Source organism: Ovis aries, chromosome 7 (genome assembly GCF_016772045.2).
Source record: "Ovis aries strain OAR_USU_Benz2616 breed Rambouillet chromosome 7, ARS-UI_Ramb_v3.0, whole genome shotgun sequence".
Taxonomy (NCBI): Eukaryota; Metazoa; Chordata; class Mammalia; order Artiodactyla; family Bovidae; genus Ovis; species Ovis aries.
Window position 1 is genome coordinate 33,789,932 of NC_056060.1, and position 25,216 is coordinate 33,815,147.

Here is a 25,216-nt window from a genome sequence, read left to right on the forward strand (position 1 = left end):
ATGTAAGCAGAAGTGACAAATCATTTCTGGGCAGTGGTAGTGAAAAGCCAGTTGTGATTCTCAAGTCTCTCTGCTGCCTTCCATTGTGATTGTGGAAGGGGACTTGTGTTGAACTGGAAGAGCTGAAATACTGAAACTGTACTGCTGAGTCACCATATTGGAGGGCGGGTATTGCAGATGCCCTCAAGATCCACCCCAATATAACATAAAATTTTATATAAGCAAGAAATAAATATTTGTTATACTAAACAACCAAGATTTTTGGAGCTGCTCATTATCAGGGCATAAACCAGGCTACCCTGGCAGATAGAATCCTGAAAACTGGGGCCTGCATATTTAAGAGAGCATAGACTTTATTTCTGGAGAATAGAAGGTGAGTCAGGACTTAAAAAAAAAAAATGTGTATATTGGTAGCAATAAGGATATCCTAGGTACTTATAAAATGAAAGTAGTAGCTCATAATAAAGCCCCTGGGCATCTCTCAATTAAACTATTGGATTTTTCATGTCCAAAAACCTACTGGTCTCTGATAAATTTGTCATTTATAGCTTCTTTGGGGAGTATTTAAGCTTAGCATACTCAGATTGTCTCTTTACACAGACAAACCAGCTCCCTCAAGGGAAAGAGTATAATATGGGGTAGGGGGGAAGGACATGATGGTGTCAGTTGGACCTGGGTTCTAATGCCTATTGCCCCATTTCTACTTGTGACACTGGGCAGTTACATGACCTCTCTAAGCTCAGTTTCCTCCTCCATCAAATAGGTATAAAAAATGCCTATTTTGCAAGGCTGTTTAGAGGACAATAAAATACTAAATTAATGAAAATCTCTAACAGTACCTGGCACATCACAGGAAATCAATAAAGCATAACTACGTAAGATTGAATCCTGTTTATTGATGTTTAAAGATGACAAATATCAAAAAAAAGCATTATCTGTCAACATTTTAAACAATCATCTCTTTGTAAATATGAATAAAAAACTGCTGAACAAGTCCTATATTTAAAAAAAAATGGAAGAACCACTTATTTTGCCACTAACAAAGGACACAATTGGCTTTCAGAGAAATTTTGTTTGAAGATTTAGAAGTCCGGGATTTAGCTTTTACACTATTGGGTTAAACACATTTACTTTATAGGTTTTAGTCTGGTGTAAGTTAAATTATCATCAAAGCAATTATTTATTTAAAAGACCCTAAGACAGTCCTTTTCATGTTCCAAATTATCTCAATATGTGGACTAAGAAATGGTTTTCTACTGATATGCATCTATAATTCCTAATGCAGTTTCTCAATCTGTAATAGTCATTGTACCTATAGATTGCTATTAAATTCATCCAGAATACCTAAGGTGAAAGACTGAATACCTCTTCCCCCAGAAAGCCTCAGTAATTTCACACACACATATACACTTAGTGATTATAAAGCAACCTGACTAATTTTTTAATAGCAAGTATGCCAAAAATAAAATATCCATAAATATTATCTATCACCTTTAAAAAAGTCACCTTGGGAAAACGTTTAACTGTTGAAGAGCAGTATGATTTCTCAATACTTTGGGGGACTCTCTTTTACACTTTATTTTTATAATTGCCATCACTTCATGGCAAGTAAATGGAGAAACAGTGGAAACAGTGACTGACTTTATCTTTCTGGGCTCCAAAATCACTCCATATGGTGACTGCAGCCATGAAATTAAAAGATGCTTACTCCTTGGAAGGAAAGTTATGACCAACCTAGACAGCATATTAGAAAGCAGAGACATTACTTTGTCCACAAAGGTCTGCCTAGTCAAGACTATGGTTTTTCCAGTGGTCATGTATGGATGTGAGAGTTGGACTATAAAGAAAGCTGAATGCAGAAGAATTGATGTTTTTGAACTGTGGTATTGGAGAAGACTCTTGAGAGTCCCTTGGACTGCAAGGAGATCCAACCAGTCCATCCTAAAGGCAATCAGTCCTGGGTGTTCATTGGAAGGACTGATGTTGAAGCTGAAACTCCAATACTTTGGCCACCTGATGGAAAGAATTGACTCATTGGAAAAGCCCCTGATGCTGGGAAAGTTTGAGGGCAGGAGGAGAAGGGGACGACAGAGGATGAGATAGTTGGATGGCATCACCGACTCAATGGACATGGGTTTGGGTGGACTCCAGGAATTGGTGATGGACAGGGAAGCCTGGCATGCTGCAGTTCATAGGTTCGCAAAGAGTTGGACATGACTGAGCAACTGAACTGAACTGACTGAACTTTTATAATTAACTTCAGAAGCTGTACTATTCTTTCCTGTATCATAAAAGGAAACATTGTTTCACTGATAGTGATAAATATGTTCTCCAAGAATAAATTTGGAATTTCTTGAAAGAGCCAAAAATTATCAAAGATCGATTCGGGTGAATTAAAAGGTCAAGACAGTATCTTCTTTGCTAAAAGAGGACATATGATTATAAAATAGTATGACTGAGAAGTAGTGACACAGTTTTGGATTAAAAATATTTACTTAACTTATTCCATAGAGGACAAGATTCATTTGGGTATATCAATATGTAGCTACATACAAATACCCACAAAGTGATGCCCAAAAAGGGCAGTTTTTATTTCACACTTTCTTGAGCAGCAGGAGCCACATTGCCTCTCCTACTCCTGCCAGGCCAGAGAGAGCTTTCAGTTCAGTTCCGTTCAGTCGCTCAATCGTGTCCGACTCTTTGCGACCCCATGAATCGCAGCACACCAGGCCTGCCTGTCCATCACCACTCCCGAAGTTCACTCAGATTCACGTCCATCGAGTCAGTGATGCCATCCAGCCATCTCATCCTCTGTCACCCCCTTCTCCTCCTGCCCCCAATCCCTCCCAGCATCAGAGTCTTTTCCAATGAGTCAACTCTTCGCAGGAGGTGGCCAAAGCACTGTAGTTTCAGCTTTAGCATCATTCCTTCCAAAGAAGTCCCAGGGCCGATCTCCTTCAGAATGGACTGGTTGGATCTCCTTGCAGTCCAGGGACTCTCAAGAGTCTTCTCCAACACCACAGTTCAAAAGCATCAATTCTTCAGCGCTCAGCCTTCTTCACAGTCCAACTCTCACATCTATACATGACCACAGGAAAAACCATAGCCTTGACTAGACGGACTTTAGTCGGCGAAGTAATGTCTCTGCTTTTGACTATGCTATCTAGGTTGGTCATAACTTTTCTTCCAAGGAGTAAGCATCTTTTAATTTCATGGCTGCAATCACCATCTGCAGTGATTTTGGAGCCCAAAATAATAAAGTCTGACACTGTTTCCACTGTTTATCTATCTATTTCCCATGAAGTGATGGGACTGGATGCCATGATCTTCGTTTTCTGAATGTTGAGCTTTAAGCCAACTTTTCCACTCTCCTCTTTCACTTTCATCAAGAGGCTTTTTAGTTCCTCGTCACTTTCTGCCATAAGGGTGGTGTCATCTGCATATCTGACGTTATTGATATTTCTCCCGGCAATCTTGATTCCAGCTTGTGTTTCTTCCAGTCCAGCGTTTCTCATGATGTACTCTGCATAGAAGTTAAATAAGCAGGGTGAAAATATACAGCCTTGACATACTCCTTTTCCGATTTGGATCCAGTCTGTTCCATGTCTAGTTCTAACTGTTGCTTCCTGACCTGCATACAGGCTTCTCAAGAGGCTGGTCAGGTGGTCTGGTATTCCCATCTCTTTCAGAATTTTCCACAGTTTATTGTGATCCACACAGTCAAAGGCTTTGGCATAGTCAATAAAGCAGAAGTAGATGTTTTTCTGGAACTCTCTTGCTTTTTTCATGATCCATCAGATGTTGGCAATTTGATCTCTGGTTCCTCTGCCTTTTCTAAAACCAGCTTGAACATCAGGAAGTTCATGGTTCACGTATTGCTGAAGCCTGGCTTGGAGAATTTTGAGCATTACTTTACTAGCATGTGAGATGAGTGCAATTGTGCAGTAGTTTGAGCATTCTTTGGCATTGCCTTTCTTTGGGATTGGAATGAAAACTGATCTTTCCCAGTCCTGTGGCCACTGCTGAGTTTTCCAAATTTGCTGGCATATTGAGTGCAGCACTTTCAAAGCATCATCTTTCAGGATTTGAAATAGCTCAACTGGAATCCCATCACCTCCATTAGCTTTGTTCGTAGTGATGCTTTCTAAGGCCCACTTGACTTCACATTCCAGGATGTCTGGCTCTAGATGAGTGATCACACCATCGTGATTATCTGGGTTGTGAAGATCTTTTTTGTACAGTTCTTCTGTGTATTCTTGCCACCTCTTCTTAATATCTTCTGCTTCTGTTAGGTCCATACCGTTTCTGTCCTTTATTGAGCCCATCTTTGCATGTTCCTTTGGTATCTCTAATTTTCTTGAAGAGATCTCTAGTCTTTCCCATTCTGTTCTTTTCCTCTATTTCTTTGCATTGATCACTGAAGAAGGCTTTCTTATCTCTTCTTGCTATTCTTTGGAACTCTGCATTCAGATGCTTATATCTTTTCTTTTCTCCTTTGCTTTTCCCTTCTCTTCTTTTCACAGCTATTTGTAAGGCCTCCCCAGACAGCCATTTTGCTTTTTTGCATTTCTTTTCCATGGGGATGGTCTTCATCCCTGTCTCCTGTACAATGTCTCAAACCTCATTCCATAGTTCATCAGGCACTCTATCTATCAGATCTAGGCCCTTAAATCTATTTCTCACTTCCACTGTATAGTCATAAGGGATTTGATTTAGGTCATACCTGGATGGTCTAGTGGTTTTCCCTACTTTCTTCAATTTAAGTCTGAATTTGGTAATAAGGAGTTCATGATCCAAGCCACAGTCAGCTCCTGGTCTTGTTTTTGTTGACTGTATAGAGCTTCTCCATCTTTGGCTGCAAAGAATATAATCAATCTGATTTCAGTGTTGACCATCTGGTGATGTCCATGTGTAGAGTCTTCGCTTGTGTTGTTGGAAGAGGGTGTTTGCTATGACCAGTGCATTTTCTTGGCAAAACTCATTTATCTTTGCCCTGCTTCATTCCGTATTCCAAGGCCAAATTTGCCTGTTACTCCAGGTGTTTCTTGACTTCCTACTTTTGCGTTCCAGCCCCCTATAATGAAAAGGATATCTTTTTTAGGTGTTAGTTCTAAAAGGTCTGGTAGGTCTTCATAGAACTGTTCAACTTCAGCTTCTTCAGCGTTACTGATTGGGGCATAGACTTGGATTAGTCATACTGAATGGTTTGCCTTGGAAACAAGCAGAGATCATTCTGTCATTTTTGAGAGTGCATCCAAGTACTGCATTTCGGACTCTTTTGCTGACCATGGTGGCTACTGCATTTCTTCTGAGGGATTCCTGCCTGCAGTAGATATAATGGTCATCTGAGTTAAATTCACCCATTCCAGTCCATTTTAGTTTGCTGATTCCTAGAATGTTGACGTTCACTCTTGCCATCTCTTGTTTGACCACTTCCAATTTGCCTTGATTCATGGACCTGATATTCCAGGTTCCTATGCAATATTGCTCTTTACAGCATCGGACTTTGCTTCTATCACCAGTCACATCCACAGCTGGGTATTGTTTTTGCTTTGGCTCCATCCCTTCATTCTTTCTGGAGTTATTTCTCCACTGATCTCCAGTAGCATATTGGGCACCTACTGACCTGGGGAGTTCCTCTTTCAGTATCCCATCATTTTGCCTTTTCATACTGTTAATGGGGTTCTCGAGGCAAGAGTACTGAAGTGGCTTGCCATTCCCTTCTCCAGTGGACCACATTCTGTCAGACCTCTCCACCATGACCCGCCCGTCTTGGGTTGCCCCACAGGCATGGCTTAGTTTCATTGAGTTAGAGAAGGCGTGGTCCTAGTGTGATTAGATTGACTAGTTTTCTGTGAGTATGGTTTCAGTGTGTCTGCCCTCTGATGCCCTCTTGCAATACCTACCATCTTACTTGTCTTTCTCTTACCTTGGGCGTGGGGTATCTCTTCACAGCTGTTCCAGCAAAGCACAGCCACTGCTCATTACCTTGGACGAGGGGTATCTCCTCACTGCCGCCCTTTCTGACCTTCAGTGTGGGATAGCTCCTCGAGGCCCTCCTGCGCCCGCGCAGCCACCGCTCCTTGGACCACTTCTTAAAGAGCGATAAGAACAGGTAAATGTTTTTACTTCCTATAAGGAGAACCTAAACAGAGCAGGGCAGAAAAAGTATTCAAAGAGGTGATTTGAATATGAAGATTTCCCGTATTTGGCAAAAATCATATGGCTACAGATTCAAGAAGCTAAGTGAGTTCTAAGCAGGATAAACTCAAAGAAATCTATACCAAGGCACATTATAATCAAACTTCTGGACACTAAAACAAAGAAAAAAATCTTTAAAAGTAGCCATAGTGAAAAGCCACTTTATCTATAGGGAGAAGCAATGTGAATGATAGTAGAGAGGCTGACTTTATTTTTCTGGGATCCAAAATCACTGCAGATGGTGACTGCAGCCATGAAATTAAAAGACACTTAACCCTTGGAAGAAAGGTGATGACCAACCTAGACAGCATATTAGAAAGCAGAGACATTACTTTGTCAACAAAGGTCCATCTGGTCAAAGCTATGGTTTTTCCAGTGGTCATGTACGGATGTGAGAGTTGGACTATAAAGAAAGCTGAGTGCTGAAGAATCGATGCTTTTGAACTGTAGTGTTGGAGAAAACTCTTGAGAGTCCCTTGGACTGCAAGGAGATCCAACCAGTCCAGCCTAAAGGAAATCAGTCCTGAATATTCATTGAAAGGACCGATGTTGAAACTGAAACTCCAATACTTTGGCCACCTGATGCGAAGAGCTGACTCATTAGAAGAGACCCTGATGCTGGGAAAGATTGAGGGCAAGAGGAGAAGGGGACAACAGAGGAAGAGATGATTGGATGGCATCACCGACTCAATGGACATGGGTTTGGGTGGACTCCAGGAGTTGGTACTGAGTGACTGAACTGAACTGAATTCAAACTACATAGGCCAGAAAGAAGTAGCATAACATTTTCAAGTGCTGAAACAAAAGAACCACTGACCCCAAATTCTATATATATATCCAGTGAAAATATCCTTTAGGAATGAATGAGATTATAATTTTAAAATTTGGGGACAATGACCAACAATCTGGGAGTTTTCCCTTGGAAAATTGAGGGTAAACAGCAAGTCCAGGAGATGTACTGATACTGTGGAGAAACAAGAAGGGCACAGGTAAATAGAGACTCTTCCTTGGAGAACTGATCTAAGGATTTAAGGAAGGGTTAGAGAATAAGGAAATCTTGGGTGTCCTGAAAATTGTATGTGAAGCCCATTTATAAACACTTTTAGCAGTCTGAATGCTCCGAGAGTTTAGAGGTTATTTGCTGGAAGCCAGGCAAAGAGGCAGTCTTTACTTTCGAATGATCAGCAAGGCAACCAAATACAATGTGTGGGCCTTGTTTGGATCCTAATACAAAGCACTGTAAAACAAAACAAAACAAATCTCTTCCTTTTAACAGACTATTAGGGTATAACTGACATACAATAGTGTTAGTTGCTCAGTTGTGTCTGACTCTTTGTGACTCTGTGGACTGTACCCCACCAGGTTCCTCTGTCCATGGGAGTCTCCAGGCATGAATACTGGAGTGCGTTGCCATGCCCGTCTCCAGGGGATCTTCCCAACCCAGGGATCAAACCCAAGTCTCTTGCATCATCTGAACTGGCAGGTGGGTTCTTTACCACTAACACTCCTGGGAAGGGTATAACTGACATAACAATAAATTGCATATATTGTACAGTTTGATCAGTTTTGATATATGCAAATATCTGTGAAACTATCATCATAATTAAGATAATGAATATATCAATCACTCCATTCTTCTAGAATCCCTTCCTGTGGCTCACCTTTGTCATCTAACCCCGGGCAATCGCTTACCTTCTTCCTATCACTAAGTTTGTTCTTAGAATTTTGTATAAGAGGAATCATACAGTATGTACTCTTTTGTCTGGATTCTCTCAGCAAAATTATTTTGAGATTCATCCATGTTATTACTATACATAGCAAATTTCTTTTCATTGCTGCATAGTGTTCTGTTGATTTTACTGATACATCTCAGTTTGTTTTTACCTCAATTTGTCCATCACTTTTTGTTTTCAGTTTGGTAATTAAGGGCTATGAACATTCAATTACAAGTCTTTATATGGACATATGCTCTCATTTCTCTTTGATAAATAAATACCTAGTCATATGATCAGTATATGTTTAACACTTTAACTAAAACTCATGATAGACCTAAATGTAAAACCAAAAACGACGAAAGTTCTAGATGAATACATGGAGGAAAATCTTTGTGACTTTGAGTTAGGCAAAAATGTCTTGGATAGGACGATAGAACATGATTCATGAAAGATAAAAACTGATAAACTGAATTCCCTCAAAAGTAAGAACTATTCTCTTTGTAAAACATTGTTAAAATAATAAAAAGGCAAGCCACAGACTAGGAGAAAATCTTCGTAAATTACATATCTGATAATAGACTTACTTCAGAATATAAGAATTCTCAAAACTCAATAATGAGAAAACAAACAACCTAATTTGTAAAATGAGCAAAAGATATGAACAGACAAGATATATGAATGACAAATAAGCACATGAAAAGCTGACAAATATTATATATCATCAGGAAAATGTAAATTAAGGCACAATGAGATACTGCTACTGCTACTACTAAGTCACTTCAGTCGTGTCCAACTCTGTGCAACCCCAGAGACAGCAGCCCACCAGGCTCCCCCGTCCCTGGGATTCTCCAGGCAAGAACACTGGAGTGGGTTGCCATTTCCTTCTCCAGTGCATGAAAGTGAAAAGTGAAAGGGAAGTCACTCAGTCGTGTCTGACGCTTAGCATGGACTGCAGCCTACCAGGCTCTTCTATCCATGGGATTTTCCAGGCAAGAGTACTGGAGTGGGGTGCCATTGCCTTCTCCAGTGAGATACTACTGCACACCAATTACAGTTTTTTAAATTTAACAATTATTGGCAAAGATGTAGACTAACAAGAATTCTCATAAACTGGTGGGAATGCCCACTTTGGAAAACAGCTTGCCAAGTTTTTTGTTATTGCTGTTGTTGTGAAATTTTGACTTTGAGATAATTTCAAACTTACATAAAAGATAAAAATTATTCAAAGAATTCTCACATATCCTCCACCTAAATCCTCCAGTGGTCAATATCTATGCTTGCTTTATCATACCTCTATTTTCTATCACTTGGGAGATAATTGGAAATGTAATAACCTATTACCCCTTAAGGTTTGAGTGGAAATTTCCTAATAACAAGGACATTTTATATTTGACCACAGGACAACCATTAATGTCAGGAAATTAACACTGATATAATACTGCTGTCTAATCCACAAGACCCTCTTCAAATTTTGATGATTGTTCTGATAATATCTTTATAGGTCCAGCACCCAGTACAGATTCTAATTTTAGACAGATGGAGAATTTTGAACATAAATTGGATATTAAATTATGCTAAGCAATTTTTATTTTTTAGGGTATAAGGATAGTATTATGTTATCTTTGTAAAATATCCTTATCTGTTAGACATATGTACCTAAGTGTTTATAGAAAGAATGATATGATATCTGAAATTTTCTTTGAGATTCATTCCTAGGGAGGTGTGTGTGTGTGTGTGTGTGTGTGTGTGTGTGTGTGTGTTGGGGGCTGAGGAGAGGGGAGAAATTAAGTAAGATTGGCAAGATATCTAAATTTGTTGAAACTGGGTGATGAATATGGGCAGGTGGTAATATTTCCTCTGCTTTTAATGTATGTGTGAAAATTTCCATAATTAGAGTATTGTAATTTTTTAAAATGGAGAAATGGAAGGATTTTAGGGATTGGAGTGATATGACCATATTTTTTACTTAGAAACATTACTTTGGCTGCAATAGGAAGAATGGCTTAAAGTGGGGCAAGAATGAAAGCACTGACTAGTTTCCCAACTGCTGAAGTCATCCAGGGAAGAGATTATGGTGACTGAACCAAGCTAGTGTCAGTAGGATAGAGTGAAGTGGATGAATGAAAGAAATGGTAACTCTCTCAATGTCCAGGATTACTCTTACTTGGGTTGGGTTGGGGAGGCGATGGTGCTATTTACCTAGACAGGCATCACTGGAAGAAAAACAAACAGATCCCCCAGGGAGGGAAGATTTGAAGGGGCCTTCGGTCAGACTAGTGCCTTGTATTATTTGGCCAAAATTGAGTATATAGATGACAGCAAGAAAATTAAATCATCATTATTTAGCAAGCAGTATATGGAGAAGGAAATGGCAACCCACTCCAGTATCCTTGCTTGGAAAATCCCGTCGACAGAGGAGCCTGGTGGGCTTCAGTCCATGGGGTCACAAAGGGTCGGGCACGACTGAGTGACTTAACAACAACAACAGCAACATAGGGGTAAGCCCAGGTATAGCTACCGTTAAAAAACCTGCCTGCCAATGCAAGAGACATAAGAGATGGACGTGGATGCAATCCCTGGGTAGGGAATATTCCCTGGAGGAGTAAATGGCAACCCACTTCAATATTCTTGCCTGGAGATTCCCATGGACAGAGGAGCCTGGTGCGCTACAGTCCGTAGGGTCACAGAGTCGGACACGACCGAAGCGACTTAACACAACACACATATGGGTAAGCAAGGTAGACAGAAGGAAATGTCACTTACATCTAACTTGAGGTAATATGATATGATTATTCTAAATCAATATGCAGCGTTAGTAGCCAACTGAAGATGAAACGCAATGACAAGGTCCAGGTAGATAGGTTATTTTATAAACTTGTAAAAATATGATTGGCGACAGCACACAACAGAGAGACCTCTTAAATTTGCATCAAGCAAACTGGACAAGCAATATAATTCTCTTCCTGGGAACGTTGCTCATGTCTGAGTAGAGCAACATTTTTCAGTTTAAACTGCACGGTGGTACAGGGTGGGCAGATAGGAACAAAGAACATGCACTACGATGTTGAATCTATGATTAAGGGGACGAGTGTGAGGGTATAAAACAGGGGCGAAGGAGTATTGGTCACAATTTTTACTCCTGGTCGTCTTCTGGGAAGGTTTAAGGTGAGTCAAAGCTTCTGGGAAATCCATCAAAGTCTGACTCTTGTTTCGTCTCTTACCGTTGCAAGAGTAAAGGAGTTCCGACAGCCACTTCTGTTAGAGACTTATTTCGTGAAAACCATACCCTTTGGCATTATCATTCCATTCTGATTCATCTGATCTCTCTTGTTCCTGCAAGTTCCTCCGCTCAGATTCCCCCGGAAAAATGTAGGCCAAACTCCCGCAGGTTCGCTCACACACCACTGCTGTTAGCGCGCTAACAGGACTAGCCTGGAGAAGGAAATGGCAACCCACTCCAGTATTCTTGTCTGGAGAATCCCACGGACAGAGGAGCCTGGTGGGCTACAGTCCATGGGGTCGCAAAGAGTCGGACACGACTGAGCACACAGCAATACTAGTCTTCGTGCCGGAGGGACCCACCCCAACTCTGACCGGGCCCGGGACTCAGCGCCCTGCCCACACGCCCACTGCGGGCGTGGAGCTCCAGCTCGGGTCTTTCTCGCTAGCGTAGAGCCCCTAACCTCATCCCTGACCCCGCCTCCGGTTCGGAGACTCGCCCCAGGCCCGCCCCGGCTAGAAGGCCCGCCCCGGCTAGAAGCCCCGCCCACGATCCCACCCCCGGAGTGGAGCCTGGGCCCACCAGCTACCGCCAGGCCGTTCTTCCAGGCTCACAGGACTGCTATGGCCGGGGGCCGCGGGGCCCCCGGGCGTGGCCGGGACGAACCGCCGGAGAGCTACCCGCAACGACAGGACCACGAGCTGCAGGCCCTGGAGGCCATCTATGGCGCCGACTTCCAGGACCTGCGGCCGGACGCGCGCGGACGGGTAGGAACTTGGCATGTCTGGTCGGGGCTGGCGTGCTGCGGCCCAGCCTCCCTTGGCGCGATCTACCCCGGCTAGGCCCGCCCGGCCTTGCCGGAAGCGAACACCCGACACCCACTTCGGATTCTGGATCCCTTTCATCCCTTACGATCCACCCGCGCTCACTTCTTGTCCTTGCACCCGCAGCCGCACGGCGGGTCTTCAGAACCCCTGCCTGGGACAAGTTCTCTTACAGCGTTTCTCCTAAATCGGCTCCCGTCTTACCTGGCCTTGCTTCTTATTCCCCCTGACGTTCCATAACATACCTGCCTCCTTACTGTCTTGTCTCCTTGGGTTTGATAGACAGCGCATTCATGGGGACCCATTGCAACTTTGGGAACGCTTTGAGGGCTCTTGCACAGATCTTATTGATGTCCTTAATCAGAAGTCTCACCCTCCGGTATGTGTTCAGGACTGTTAGCCGTGTAATTACGCTGTACCCCTCGGGCGTCCTCACTGTGTTGTGCGGTGTGGAGGAACTTTCCTCTGTGCCTGTCCTTCAAGAGTGTGGAATATATTCTTCTTAGCTGTAATGAAGAGGGAGTGTGCTGAGTCCAAACCTTTTAAAATGGCATTTGGCTAAAATAGTTTCCTTTTTGTCTGGAAATAAGGCACATTTTAAGCTGCTGATCCAGTTTTTTTCCCTCATCCTTGAAGCATTATCTACCAAACTATTGTTATCTATAGTATTTTTTTTAAAGTAGTACCTTTCTTCATCTGCCTTTAAGTCTTGGCTTTTTACAACATGCACTTTATCAGCACATGCAGGATTTGCTCAATATCTAGGATCTTCTGGAGCTGTCAGGGCAAAACATTCTCTCTCTCACCCAATGTGTTCCTTCCTTAACTATTTATTGTTCTAGGTATTCAGAATATAGTCCAGCACAAACCAAACCAAACCCTCATCCTTCAGGGAGCTTACTTTCCTAGTACTTAATTTCAAGAATTAAGACTGAAATAGTAGAAATGTTAATATTCCCCTTATACATACTTAGGAGAAGGAAATGGCAACCCACTCCAGTACTCTTGCCTTGAAAATCCCATGGATGGAGGAGCTTGGTGCAGGCTGCCATCCAGGGGGTCGCAAAGAGTCAGCAAGACTGAGCAACTTCACTTTCACCTTCATACATGCTTATAATAAAAGAATAAGGTAACTTTCTGGTGATCTGGTAACTTCTCAGTTCCCTTGAGAACCAGGAAGTGTAACTAAAATGTGTCACAAAGTGTACATTGGGACTCAATACAAAGCTCCTAAGACTTCATTCAGAGACAGTGTATTTAGTTTACACAGCTTAATTATCTGGTCCTAAGACTGCAAGAAAACAGAAAAGAACAAGGAACTGCTTGTGGGGATACTGATAATCTCAATTTATGGCTGGTAGCCTTTATAACAAGATAGTATAGTAAATAAAACCAAGAGTGTAAGAGGCAGGTAGAAGAATTCAGATAGCTGTACCCTGAGGTACATGGGCAAATATCCTTAACACTTTGCTAGGCCCCACAAGCAGCTAATTGGTAGTTATAAGGATGAATCAGAAGGTAGTCATTCAACATGGAGAACAGACTTGTGGTTGCCAAGAGGGAGGGGAGGGGGAATGGATAAACTAGGAGTTTGGGGTTAGTAGATGCAAACTATTACATATAGAATGGATAAACAACAAAATCCTCCTATATAGCACAGGGAACTCTATTCAGTATCCTGGGATAAAACATAATGGAAAAGAATATAAAGAGTGTATATATGTGTATAACTGAGTCACTCGGCTGTACAGCAGGAATTAACACAACATTGTAAATCAACTATACTTCAATTAAAAAAAGTTTTAAAAAGTTAAAAGAATGTAATCATTCAACAGGTACTTTTTACTTGCCGGTCTTTAGGGGAAGGTTATTCAAGTCCACAATCCTTTATCCAATCCCTGAGGCTTGATGGGTTTCAGAACTGGAAGTGTTTGTGTTCGTGGCCATGTGTGCACATTCCATGCTTATCTAGTACCTCCCTCAGTGGCTTCCCTGGCGGCTCAGATGGTAAAGCGTCTGCCTGCAATGCGGAAGACCGAGTTTGATCCCTGGGTCAGGAAGATCCCCCGGAAAAGGAAATGGCAACCCACTCCAGTACTCTTGCCTGGAAAATTCCATGGACGGAGGAGCAGGGTAGGCTACAGTCCATGGGCTTGCAAAGAGTGGGACACGACTGAGCAGCTTCACTTTCTTTCCCTCAATGTCTGGAGCAGCATCCAGAATCAAGCACAGTGAAACATGTGAAGGTTCGTGTTCACCCTCAATGGGATGTATAAAGACTATTAATAGCCTCATGTCAGTTCAGGCCAAATTTGCTGCCAGTAAATTCAGCTCAAGATTATTGACCTGAGTAAACTTTAATTTCTTAAACATCTGAAGTTTTTTAAACTCTTTTTGGGAGATGTATTATGAGGTATAGTTTCGTTTAGTAGCATATATATATATCATTAATAAAGAAACATTTTGGGAATACATGCTAAAAATTGTCTTACATACTAAATTTTGGACACTCATTGCTAGTTTAAAATAGGATTTCCTCTGAAGTTATAAATGTATTGTTAACTTAATTATCTTGGCTACTTTTCTGTCAGCCAAAGGCCTGCTCATTTATAATTTGATAGCTATTACCTCCCTCCTAAAACCTTGCTTCTGTTTCTGGGCCCACCAATAGTGTATAAGTACTTCTTTACCTACATCTTCACCAACATTGTAGACATCCGACTTTTTCATCTTTGCCAATGAATAGATGAAACATGTTTACTTTTTTAGTTATAAGTTATTAGGACCACCTTTGTCTGTAAGCCATGTTTTTTTTTTCTATAAACTTTTTGATGTTGTTTAGTTTATTTTTATACTCTGTTGCCTATTTTCTCATTCATTTGTCAGAGCTATTTATATCTTGAGGCATACCATTTATATGTTAATTTATGTGTTAAGAAAATTAGCATTTTAGCTTATTATATTGAAAGTATTTTTCCCTGATGATTATGCATTTTGATATTTAGGTAATTTATACAGTTTTTAAAAACTTATAGTCAATATAGTCAAAATGATCTTTTTTTCTTTATTGTTACACGGTCCCTGTGGTTTGTTTTTTCCCTGCTCCAGTGTTACCAAAAATGAATTCTTTAAGGCTTTCTTTTAAATCTTTCATGACTTTTTTAAAGGCTTCCTTCAACTTTTTTTGTTAAGTTCTTACCTCTGAATATGAATCTTTTCCACTAATGTGAAATGCCACCTTTGCATTGCATAAGGGTAGACTGGCTTCATAAGGATCAGTTCAGTTCAGTCACTCAGTTGTGTTCGACTCTTTGTGACCCCATGGACTGCAGCACGCCAGGCTTCCCTGTCCATCACCAACTCCTGGAGCCTACTCAAACTCATGTCCATCACGTCGGTGATGCCATCCAACCATCTCATCCCCTGTCCATCCCCTTCTCCTCCTGCTTTCAGTCTTTCCCAGCATCAGGGTCTTTTCCAATGAGTTGGTTCTTTGCATCAGTTGGCCACAGATTTGGAGTTTCAGCTTCAGCGTTAGTCCTTCCAGTGAATATTCAGGACTGATTTCCTTTAGGATTGACTGGTTGGATATTCTTGAGGTCCAAGGGACTCTCAAGAGTCTTCTCCAACACCACAGTTCAAAAGCATCAATTCTTCAACACTTAGCTTTCTTTATAGTCCAGCTCTCACATCCATACATGACCACTGGAAATACCATAGCTTTGACTAAATAGACCTGTGTTGGCAAAGTAATGTCTCTGCTTTTTAATATGCTGTCTAGTTTGGTCATAGTTTTTCTTCCAAGGAGCAAGCATCTTTTAATTTCATGGCTACAGTCACCATCTGCAGTAATTTTAGAGCCCCCAAAAATAAAGTCTCTCACTGTTGTTCACACCTACATGCCTACTGCCTGGTAAACAGCTCTCAATTTTTATTTGGTTGTTTGCTTAATATACGCTTCCTTACTTGCTCAGCTGGTAAAAAAATCTGCCTGCAATGCAGGGAACCCTGCTTCCATTCCCAACTGTATTTGGGTGTATTTCTTGACACTCTATCCCAGAAATCTATTTAGGTTCTATGACCATATTGCTTTCATTACTGTAGATTTATAACCAGATCTAGTATTTAATGTAGTCACCATTTACAGAATATTCCTGACTAATTTTACTTTGGTTTTTCATTATAAACTTTAGAGTCAACTTGCCTGGTTAAAAAATTACCCTGGCATTTTTACTATAATAATGTTGTTATTGTTGTGCAGTCACTAAGTCCTGTCCGACTCTTTGTGACTCCATGAACTGCAGCATGCCAGGCTTCTCTGCCCTTCATTTTTTCCCTGAGTTTGCTCAAACTCATGTCCATTGAGTCAGTGATGTCATCCAACTATCCCATCCTCTGTTGCCCCCTTCTCCTCCCGCCTTGATTCTTTCCCAGCATCAGGGTCTTTTCTGGTGTGTCAGTTCTTTGCATCAGGTGGCCAAAGTATTGGAGCTTCAACTTCAGCATCAGTCCTTTCAATGAATATTCAGGATTGATTTCCTTAAGGATTGACTGGTTTAATCTTGCGGTTCAAGGGACTCTCAAGAGTCTTCTCCAGCACCACAGTTAGAAAGCAACAATTCTTAGGTGATCAGCCTTTTTTATTGTCTAGCACTCACATCCGTACGTGACTGCTGGAAAAACTATAGTTTTGACTAGATGGAACTTTGTTGGCAAAATGATGTCTCTGCTTTTTAATACACTGTCTAGGTTTGTCATAGCTATTCTTCCAGGGAGCAAGCGTCTTTTAATTTCATGGCTGCAGTCACCATCTGCAGTGATTTTGGAGCCCAAGAAAATGAAATCTGACACTGTTTCCACATTTTCCTCATCTATTTGCCATGAAGAGATCGGACCAAATGGCATGATCTTAGTTTTGTGGATGTTGAGTTTTAAGCCAGATTTTTCAGTCTCCTTTTTCACCTTCATCAAGAGGCTCTGTAGTTCCTCTTCACTTTCTGCCATTAAAGTGACGTCATCTGCTTATCTGAGGTTGTTGGTATTTCTGTCTCTGCCGGCAGTCTTGATTCCAGCATGTGCTTCATCCAGCCTGGCATTTTGTATGATATACTCTACATGTAAGTTAAATAAGCAGGGTAACAATATAGAAGCCTTGACGTTTTTGTTTCCCAATTTTGAACCAGTCCATTGTTCCATGTCCAGTTCTAACTATTGCTTTTTGTCCTGCAGACAGGTTTCTCAGGGATATTCCCATCTCATTAAGAATATTCTACAGTTTGTTGTGATCCACACAGTCAAAGGCTTTAGCATAGTCAATGAAGCAGAAGTAGATGTTTATTTGAAATTCTCTCGCTTCTTCTATGTCCAGCATATGTTGGCAATTTGATCTCTGGTTCTTCTGCCTTTTCCAGATTCACTTGTACATCTGGAAGTTCCCGGTTCATGTACTGCTGAAGCCTAGCTTGAAGGGTTTTGAGCATGATCTTGCTGGGATGTGAAATGAGTGCAGTTGTATGGTAATTTGAACATTCTTCAGCAGTCTCTTTCTATTGGGAGCCGTTTTAGGCATTACTGACAAAATGGAGGCATAGCCCTAGCCCCCTCTCCTCATTCCACAGTCACGGATCCGGGATGAAAGAGTTTAGTTTTGTGATTCTGACTTGTTCTTTCCTTTCTTCGGTTGAGTTGGCTGGAAAGAATGTTAAGGTGTTTATTGTTCTTGAGAGAAGCGTGAGAAAGCACAAAGCCTTCTGCAGTTGTGCCCAGAAGATAATCTATAAAGTAACCATTGACATTTGTTCAAAGATTTTTACAAAGAATGTCCCAGGATGAGCAGGTAGGCTGCAGCTTGAGGCCATGGGAAGGATTGTTATCTGAGACCTATTTGTGAGGGAAATGTTTATGGCAAAGGAAGTTTGCTGAGCTTAGGGTTGGGGAATAATTAAAAATAGTTAGAAGCCTTTTTAAGGAGATAGTGAGCTTAGCATACCAGGGGCAAGCAGAATTTAGAAATTTAAGAAATAAACTGAGGAATGTGGAATGCAGCCCAGACATCAGCATGAGTTACAATGTAATCACAAGTAAACAGGGATTCTAAATCACTGAAGCAGGAAGGCTGCTTGAAGGGCAACAATGAGACAATAATCTGGGTGAGGGGAAACTGACAGTCTCAAACCTTTCCCGTGATGCTTTTGAAAAAATATAAGAGAGAACCTGATGCTTGAAATAAACATGTAGTCCCTTACTTACCTGGAGTCAGAGGCTACATCGTTTCCCGCCGACACTGCTCATCCCTTCAGGCTGATTCCCTGGCTGATGGAGCTGGACTCCAGCACCTTTCTTTGGAATTGGGATGAAAACTGACCTTTGCCAGTCCTGTGGCCACTGCTGAATTTCCCAAGTTTGCTGGCGTAATGAGTGCAGCACTTTAACAACATCATCTTTTAGGATTTGAAATAGCTCAGCTGGAATTCTGTCACTTCCACTAGCTTTGTTTAGTAATGCTTCGTAAGGCCCACTTGCCTTCACACTCTAGGATGTCTGGCTCTAGGTGAGTGAACACACCATCATGATTATCTGGGTCATTAAGACCTTTTTTGTATAGTTCTTCTGTGTATTCTTGCCACCTTTTCTTAATCTCTTCTGCTTCTGTTACGTTCGTGCCATTTTTGTCCTTTCTTGTGCCTATTTCAAAGCCTGAAAGATGATGCTGTGAAAGTGCTGCACTCAATATGCCAGCAAATTTGGAAAACTCAGCAGTGGCCACAGGACTGGGAAAGGTCAGTTTTCATTCCAACCCCAAATAAAGGCAATGCCAAAGAATGCTCAGACTACCGCACAATTGCACTCATCTCACATGCTAGTAAGTAATGCTCAAAATTCTCCAAGCCAGCCTTCAGCAATACATGATCTGTGAACTTCTAGATGTTCAAGCTGGTTTTAGAAAAGGCAGAGGAACCAGAGATCAAATTGCCAACATCTGCTAGATCACTGAAAAAGCAAGAGAGTTCCAGAAAAACATCTATGTCTGCTTTATTGACTATGCCAAAGCTTTTGACTGTGTGGATCACAATAAACTGTGGAAAATTCTGAAAGAGATAGGAATACCAGGCCACCTGACCTGCCTCTTGAGAAACCTATATGCAGGTCAGGAAGCAACAGTTAGAACTGGACATGGAACAACAGACTGGTTCCAAATAGGAAAAGGAGTACGTCAAGGCTGTATATTGTCACCCTGCTTATTTAACTTCTATGCAGAGTACATCATGAGAAACGCTGGGCTGGAGGACTCACAAGCCGAAATCAAGATTGCCAGGAGAAATATCAATCACGTCAGATATGCAGATGACACCACCCTTATGGCAGAAAGTGAAGAAGAACTAAAAAGCCTCTTGATGAAAGTGAAAGAGGAGAGTGGAAAAGTTGGCTTAAAGCTCAACATTCAGAAAACGAAGATCATGGCATCTGGTCCCATCACTTCATGAGAAATAGATGGGGAAACAGTGGAAACAGTGTCAGACTTTATTTTGGGGGGCTCCAAAACCACTGCAGATGGTGACTGCAGCCATGAAATTAAAAGATGCTTACTCCTTGGAAGAAAAGTTATGACCAACCTAAATAGCATGTTCAAAAGCAGAGACATCACTTTGCCAACAAAGGTCCATCTAGTCAAGGCTATGGTTTTTCCAGTAGTCATGTATGGATGTGAGAGTTGGACTGTGAAGAAAGCTGAGCGCCGAAGAATTGATGCTTTTGAACTGTGGTGTTGGAGAAGACTCCTGAGAGTCCCTTGGACTGCAAGGAGATCCAACCAGTCCATTCTGAAGATCAGCCCTGCGTGTTCTTTGGAAGGAATGATGCTAAAGCTGAAACTCCAGTACCTTGGCCACCTCATGCGAAGAGTTGACTCATTGGAAAAGACTCTGATGCTGAGAGGGATTGGGGGCAGCAGGAGAAGGGGACAACAGAGGATGAGATGGCTGGATGGCATCACTGACTCGATGGATGTGAGTCTGAGTGAGCTCTGGGAGTTGGTGATGGACAGGGAGGCCTGGCGTGCTGTGATTCATGGGGTCGCAAAGAGTCGGACATGACTGAGCGACTGAACTGAAACTGTGCCTGTCTTTGTGTGAAATGTTCCCTTGGTATCTCCAATTTCTCATGGATCTCTAGTCTTTCCCATTCTATTGTTTTCCTCTATTTGTTTGCATTAGTCAGTTAAGAAGGCTTTCTTATCTCTCTCTCCTTGCTGTTCTCTGGAACTCTGCTTCAGTTGGGCATATCTTTCCCTTTCTTCTTTGCCTTTCACTTCTGTTATTTTCTCAGCAACTTTAAGGCCTTCTCAGACAACCACTTTGCCTTCTTGCATTTCTTTATCTTGGAGATGGTTTTGGTCATCATCTCCTGTACAACTTTACAAACCTCTGTCCATAGTTCGTCAGGCATTCTGTCTACCAGATCTAGTCCCTTGAATCTATTCGTCACCTCCACTTATATTACCTTTATTTAATTTGGGGAGAACTCAGATTTGATTTTAATGTTTGTTTAAAATGGAGTCATAGTTATTAAGTTTTAAGGAATCTAGCAGTTTGTTGTTTTTTTCTTCTTGGTCATTTGACAAATAGGCAAATGCTTGAGAACAGAAAGAAGATGAATGAATGAGCTTGGTGATTTTTATAAGGTCAGTTACAGAAAATGACTGAGAGCTTTTACTCTCATTATTATTTTGTTTTTGGCATCTTTATAGACGTAAAACTAAAGACTTGCCCAGATTATCTAGCTTTCACGTGTTACTTTATTTCTAGATTTGTTGTTTTTTTATGCAGACTAATTTCTTCCCCACATTACAGGAAATGAGAACAGAAGCAAGTAATAAACATGGGGCCATGCTGAACCAAGTCTTGTCATCAGAATTTAAGGGGGATTTGACTAGCAGAGTCTAGATAACAATTATAGACCAAACACCTGAAAGTGGTTTGAATTGTATAGCTTGTTTTATGTGCTTGTGGATAAAAATATATAACATAAAATATACTAACTTAATTTTTAAGTGTATGGTTCAGTGTATTTATGTGGTTAATTGAAAATTGTGTTAGTTTTTCTTTTTTTAAGTATAGTTGATTTATAATGTTGTGCCAGTCTCTGCTGTGCACCAGAGTGACTCAGTTTTACACGTAGATACAGTCTTTTTCAATATTCTTTTCCATTATGGTTTATCCTAGGAAATTAGATATAGTTCATTGTGCTAGACAGTAGGACCTTGTTGTTTATGTAATAGTTTGTATTTACTAACCCCAAATTCCCAGTCCATCCTTCTCCCTCTTGTGTTAGTATTTTTAATTAATTTCCCAAACCTTGTCCTCACTCTGCTGCTCATCTTGTAAACCAGTGAATTTTAATCATAGGCTGTCATTAACCCTCATGCCTTGGAACCAAAAGTTGTGCTCCTATGTGGAATGGTCGATAAAATTCTTTTTAATAGTCTTGTGGCTCAGCAGATAAAGAATCTACCAGCAATGTAGGAGACCCAGAAGACGAGGGTTTGATCCCTGGGTCGGGAAGATCCCCTAGAGGAAGAAATGGCAACCCACTCCAGTATTCTTGCTCAAAAAGTCCCATGGAGAGAGGAGCCTGGTGGGCTATAGTCCATGGGGTCACCAGGAGTCGGACACAACTGAGAACACGCACATCCTTCCTTTCGGTACTTTTAGCAGAAATAGACACATGCTTATACCAGTTTATTTTGGGGTGAGTGTGAGGAGGTACCCACGAAAAGCATATTGAGACTGAGAAACTGGGGTTTCTGCTGGCATTGGCTGGGCACTTCTCCAGGTGGAGTGCACAGTGCTGAAAAGAGGGTCCCCCAGGTCAGTGTTGCTAGTCCTGTGGATGTAGTAATATACTTGGGGTTTATTTCTTGAAGAGCTAATATCTTTTTTTTTTTTTAACTCTGGTGGTAATTAGTCTAGAGTATTACCTTTCATATTTTAGGACTGAGTTTGTATTACTCATTCACATTTTATACCTTGAGGATTTTTTTGACTGTTTTGTAGTATTAAAGGGCTTCCCATGAGGCCCAGTGGTAAAGAATCTGCCGGCCAGTGCAGGAGATGTGTGTTCGATCCTTAGGTCAAGAAGAACCCCTGGAGAAGGAAATGGCAACCCACTCAAGTATCCTTGCGTGGAGAATTCCATCAACAGAAGAGCCTGGTGGACTATATAGTACTAGGAGTTGCAGAGAGTCAGACACAGCTGAGCATCTGAGTACATGTATAGTATTATACTTCAGACGAGTATCCAACTTCATGATCTCATTGAAAAGCATTTACTCATATTTTATTATAGTGTGGCCTTCTTTCCATGACTGCTTCCTGTCACTTATATTTTCAGTCTTCAAAACAAATCTTTTTCCTCATGCAGAATTTTGTATATTTTGTAGCAGTATGTTCTGCATTGCTTTCCTCTCATTACATGCTCTCAAAAATTTTTTTTTACCCCTTACTATGTATTTTTCTGTCTACAAATATTTTTTCCAGGAATTCATTATTTCCTTGTGGAGGTTAAATCAAAGATTTTATCAACATTAAATTCTAGTGACAGTTTATCTTCTAAAGGCATGGAAGATGCCCTGCCCAGTGTTAATCTTTAATATATCTTGGTTGTTGAACTTTTTAATGAACTCCTGTTCAGTTCCAGGAAGCCTTGAATATCCTAATATGAGCTAATGCTTGGTATCCTAAACATGTTTTGCATAAGAGCCTCTTTACATGTAGGGGAGCCTCTCAGTTTGCTTGAGAAAAGCCTGGTGAATTTTCTGTTCTTACCTCTGAAAGCACTGTTCCCTGACTGTTATTTTCTTTTTCCCCAGTGAACCTATGCCGGTTAAAATTAAGTTTAGCTACATATGACAGAAAACTTTAAATAACAAAGTCTGTTTTTTTATATGTAAAAGTCTGGAGCTGAGGGCTTTTTCTGAATTACTCTTCTACCAACCTTACTGCCCCCTATGTGGTCTGAAATGGCTGCCTGGCCTCCAGTCATCACGTCTGCGTTCCAGCCAGCTGGAAGGAGAAAGGAATGAAAAAGCTTCATCCCTTTCTTTTAATAAAGGTCACTTCCTGGAAATTGCATCTTACAGTTCTTTCATATTCAGTTTAGTTCAGTCACTCAGTCGCATTTGACTCTTTGTGACCCCATGGACTGCAGCAGCTAGGCCTCCCTGTCTATCACCAACTCCCGGAGTTTACCCAAACTCATGTCCATTGAGTCCGTGATGCCATCCAACCATCTCATCCTCTGTCGTCCCCTTCTCCTCCCGCCTTCAATCTTTCCCAGCATCAGGGTCTTTTCAAATGAGTCTTTCATATTACTGGCTTTAAATTAATCCAGTAGCTACAATGAGCTGCAGACGAGTTGGGGAAATGTATTCAGCTAAAAAAAATTGAGGATTCTATTACAAAGAAATAAAAGGAGAGTGGATATTGGGGAAACAGTACTTCACAGTCTGTGCTTCATAAAGAGAATATCATTCTGGCCCAATCAAGCTGTCAGCCAAAGACGAAAGCTTTATAAGTATCTAGTCACCTGGTAGCTTCAATGTCCTGCTCTTTGGGTTGGTCTCACTTGGTACTCAGAACCGGACAAGTTGTTAGATTTTTGTCCAACATATGTCGTTCATCAGCATCCATGGGTCTGTTCCTTCATCCAAACCACCATAACTGGACTCATGCATTTCCTAAAACTGAAACCTTTATGCATCCAGGAGTGTCTTCACTTTGTATCCGAACTCTTTCCTCAGAGTTTGCTTTGGCATTAAGTTTGCTTTGGCATTATCTGGGCTCACCACTATTACCAACATTGTTCTGCTAGTGTTGCTGTGCAATGGAAGTAACTAGAACACTAGACCTGCATTTGTCCTAAGGCTGGGTCAGCCCAGGAATGTTTGCAGGATCCTAACCACTTTTTTAGGCCATTGTTTTATATACTGATGTTCTGCCTCGTGGTCCCTTTGTGACTGAGAGAGACCTCCTTTCCTGATTGTTGCCAGGAGTCTTTACCTTGATTCATTGTTCCTTCTTAAGCATCCCCTTTAGTAAAGAATGGTATGGGCTTCCCTGATAGCTCAGTTGGTAAAGAATCTGCCTGCAACGCAAGAGACCCTGGTTCGATTCCTGGATCGGAAAGATCCAATGGAAAGGGATAGGCTACCCACTCCAGTATTCTTGGGCTTCCCTTGTGGCTCAGCTTGTAAAGAATCCACCCACAATGCGGGAGACCTGAGTTGGGAAGATCCCCTGGAAAAGGGAAAGGCTACCCACTCTAGTATTCTGGCCTGGAGAATTCCGCAGACTGTATAGTCCATGGGATCACAAAGAGTCAGACACGACTGAGCGACTTTTACTTTCACTTCTTAAAGAATATCTTCAAAATGTGTGGTCTCCCAATGGCCTCTCATTTCTGAAGCTGGCTTCTGTTGTAGTGACTCCAGACATGAAATGTGGGCTTCCCTGGACCATTTCCTGAGAATGTCAGTTACGTTCAGATACACGCTGCACTTCCTCCATAAAGAGAAAAGGGAATGCTAAACCAAATTTGTTATCATATGTGTGTGGAGATAACCCCCTTCATGTGGCATATGTTGTCTATTTGTTGCAAGTTTATCTCTATACCGAGCCCAGGAAAGTTCATCCCTTGCTTTGCATTCGTAGTTTCTACTTACACAACTTGCTTATGTATTAGTAGTCAGGTGACTCTTGCTCCTTTCATTCATAGGAGGCTACTGCAATGTTGCTTCAAAACAGAAAATCTGCTATTGCTCCTAGATACTGTGCTTGTGTTTTAACACCTTGGCTTCCACCTCTTTTCCTTGGATATTTTACTTTAAGAAGATTATCTATATGGCATTTTCCATTTTTTTTTAATTTATTAAAGTATAGTTGATTAGCAGTGTTGTGTTAATTTCTGCCTTACAGCAAAGTGACTCAGTTACAGATATGTATATGTGTGTGTGTGTATATATATATACACACTTACTTTCATATTTATTTTGACTCTTTAAAAGCCAAGTGGGTCAGTATGGATTTACAGCAGTATCCCCATCTGCATTCTAAAATATAGTTTTTGTTGGTCTTCAGCCAAATTAGAAAATGAAAGGCAGAATAATGTCTATGTGAAGATATAGTAATATAAGCTAAATTGACTACACTTTATTCTGTTTTTGTACTTTTCTCCTACTTTTGGTGCTAAAATATTCTCTA

General features: G+C 41.2%; 1 protein-coding gene across 5 annotated transcripts in view; it reads left to right on the plus strand.

Moving 5' to 3' along the window:
* Positions 1 to 11,698: 11,698 nt before the first annotated feature.
* Positions 11,699 to 25,216, plus strand: part of EIF2AK4 (eukaryotic translation initiation factor 2 alpha kinase 4) — a 100,140-nt gene continuing 86,622 nt past the window's right edge. For all 5 annotated transcript variants that reach the window (XR_006060344.1, XM_004010439.5, XM_060418589.1 and 2 more), the window contains exon 1: positions 11,699 to 11,903. Coding sequence is in view for 4 of the 5 variants with exons in the window: in XM_004010439.5 (XP_004010488.2) it covers positions 11,760 to 11,903 (144 nt within the window). In the remaining variant the exon portion in view is untranslated. The remainder of the gene's footprint in view (positions 11,904 to 25,216) is intronic.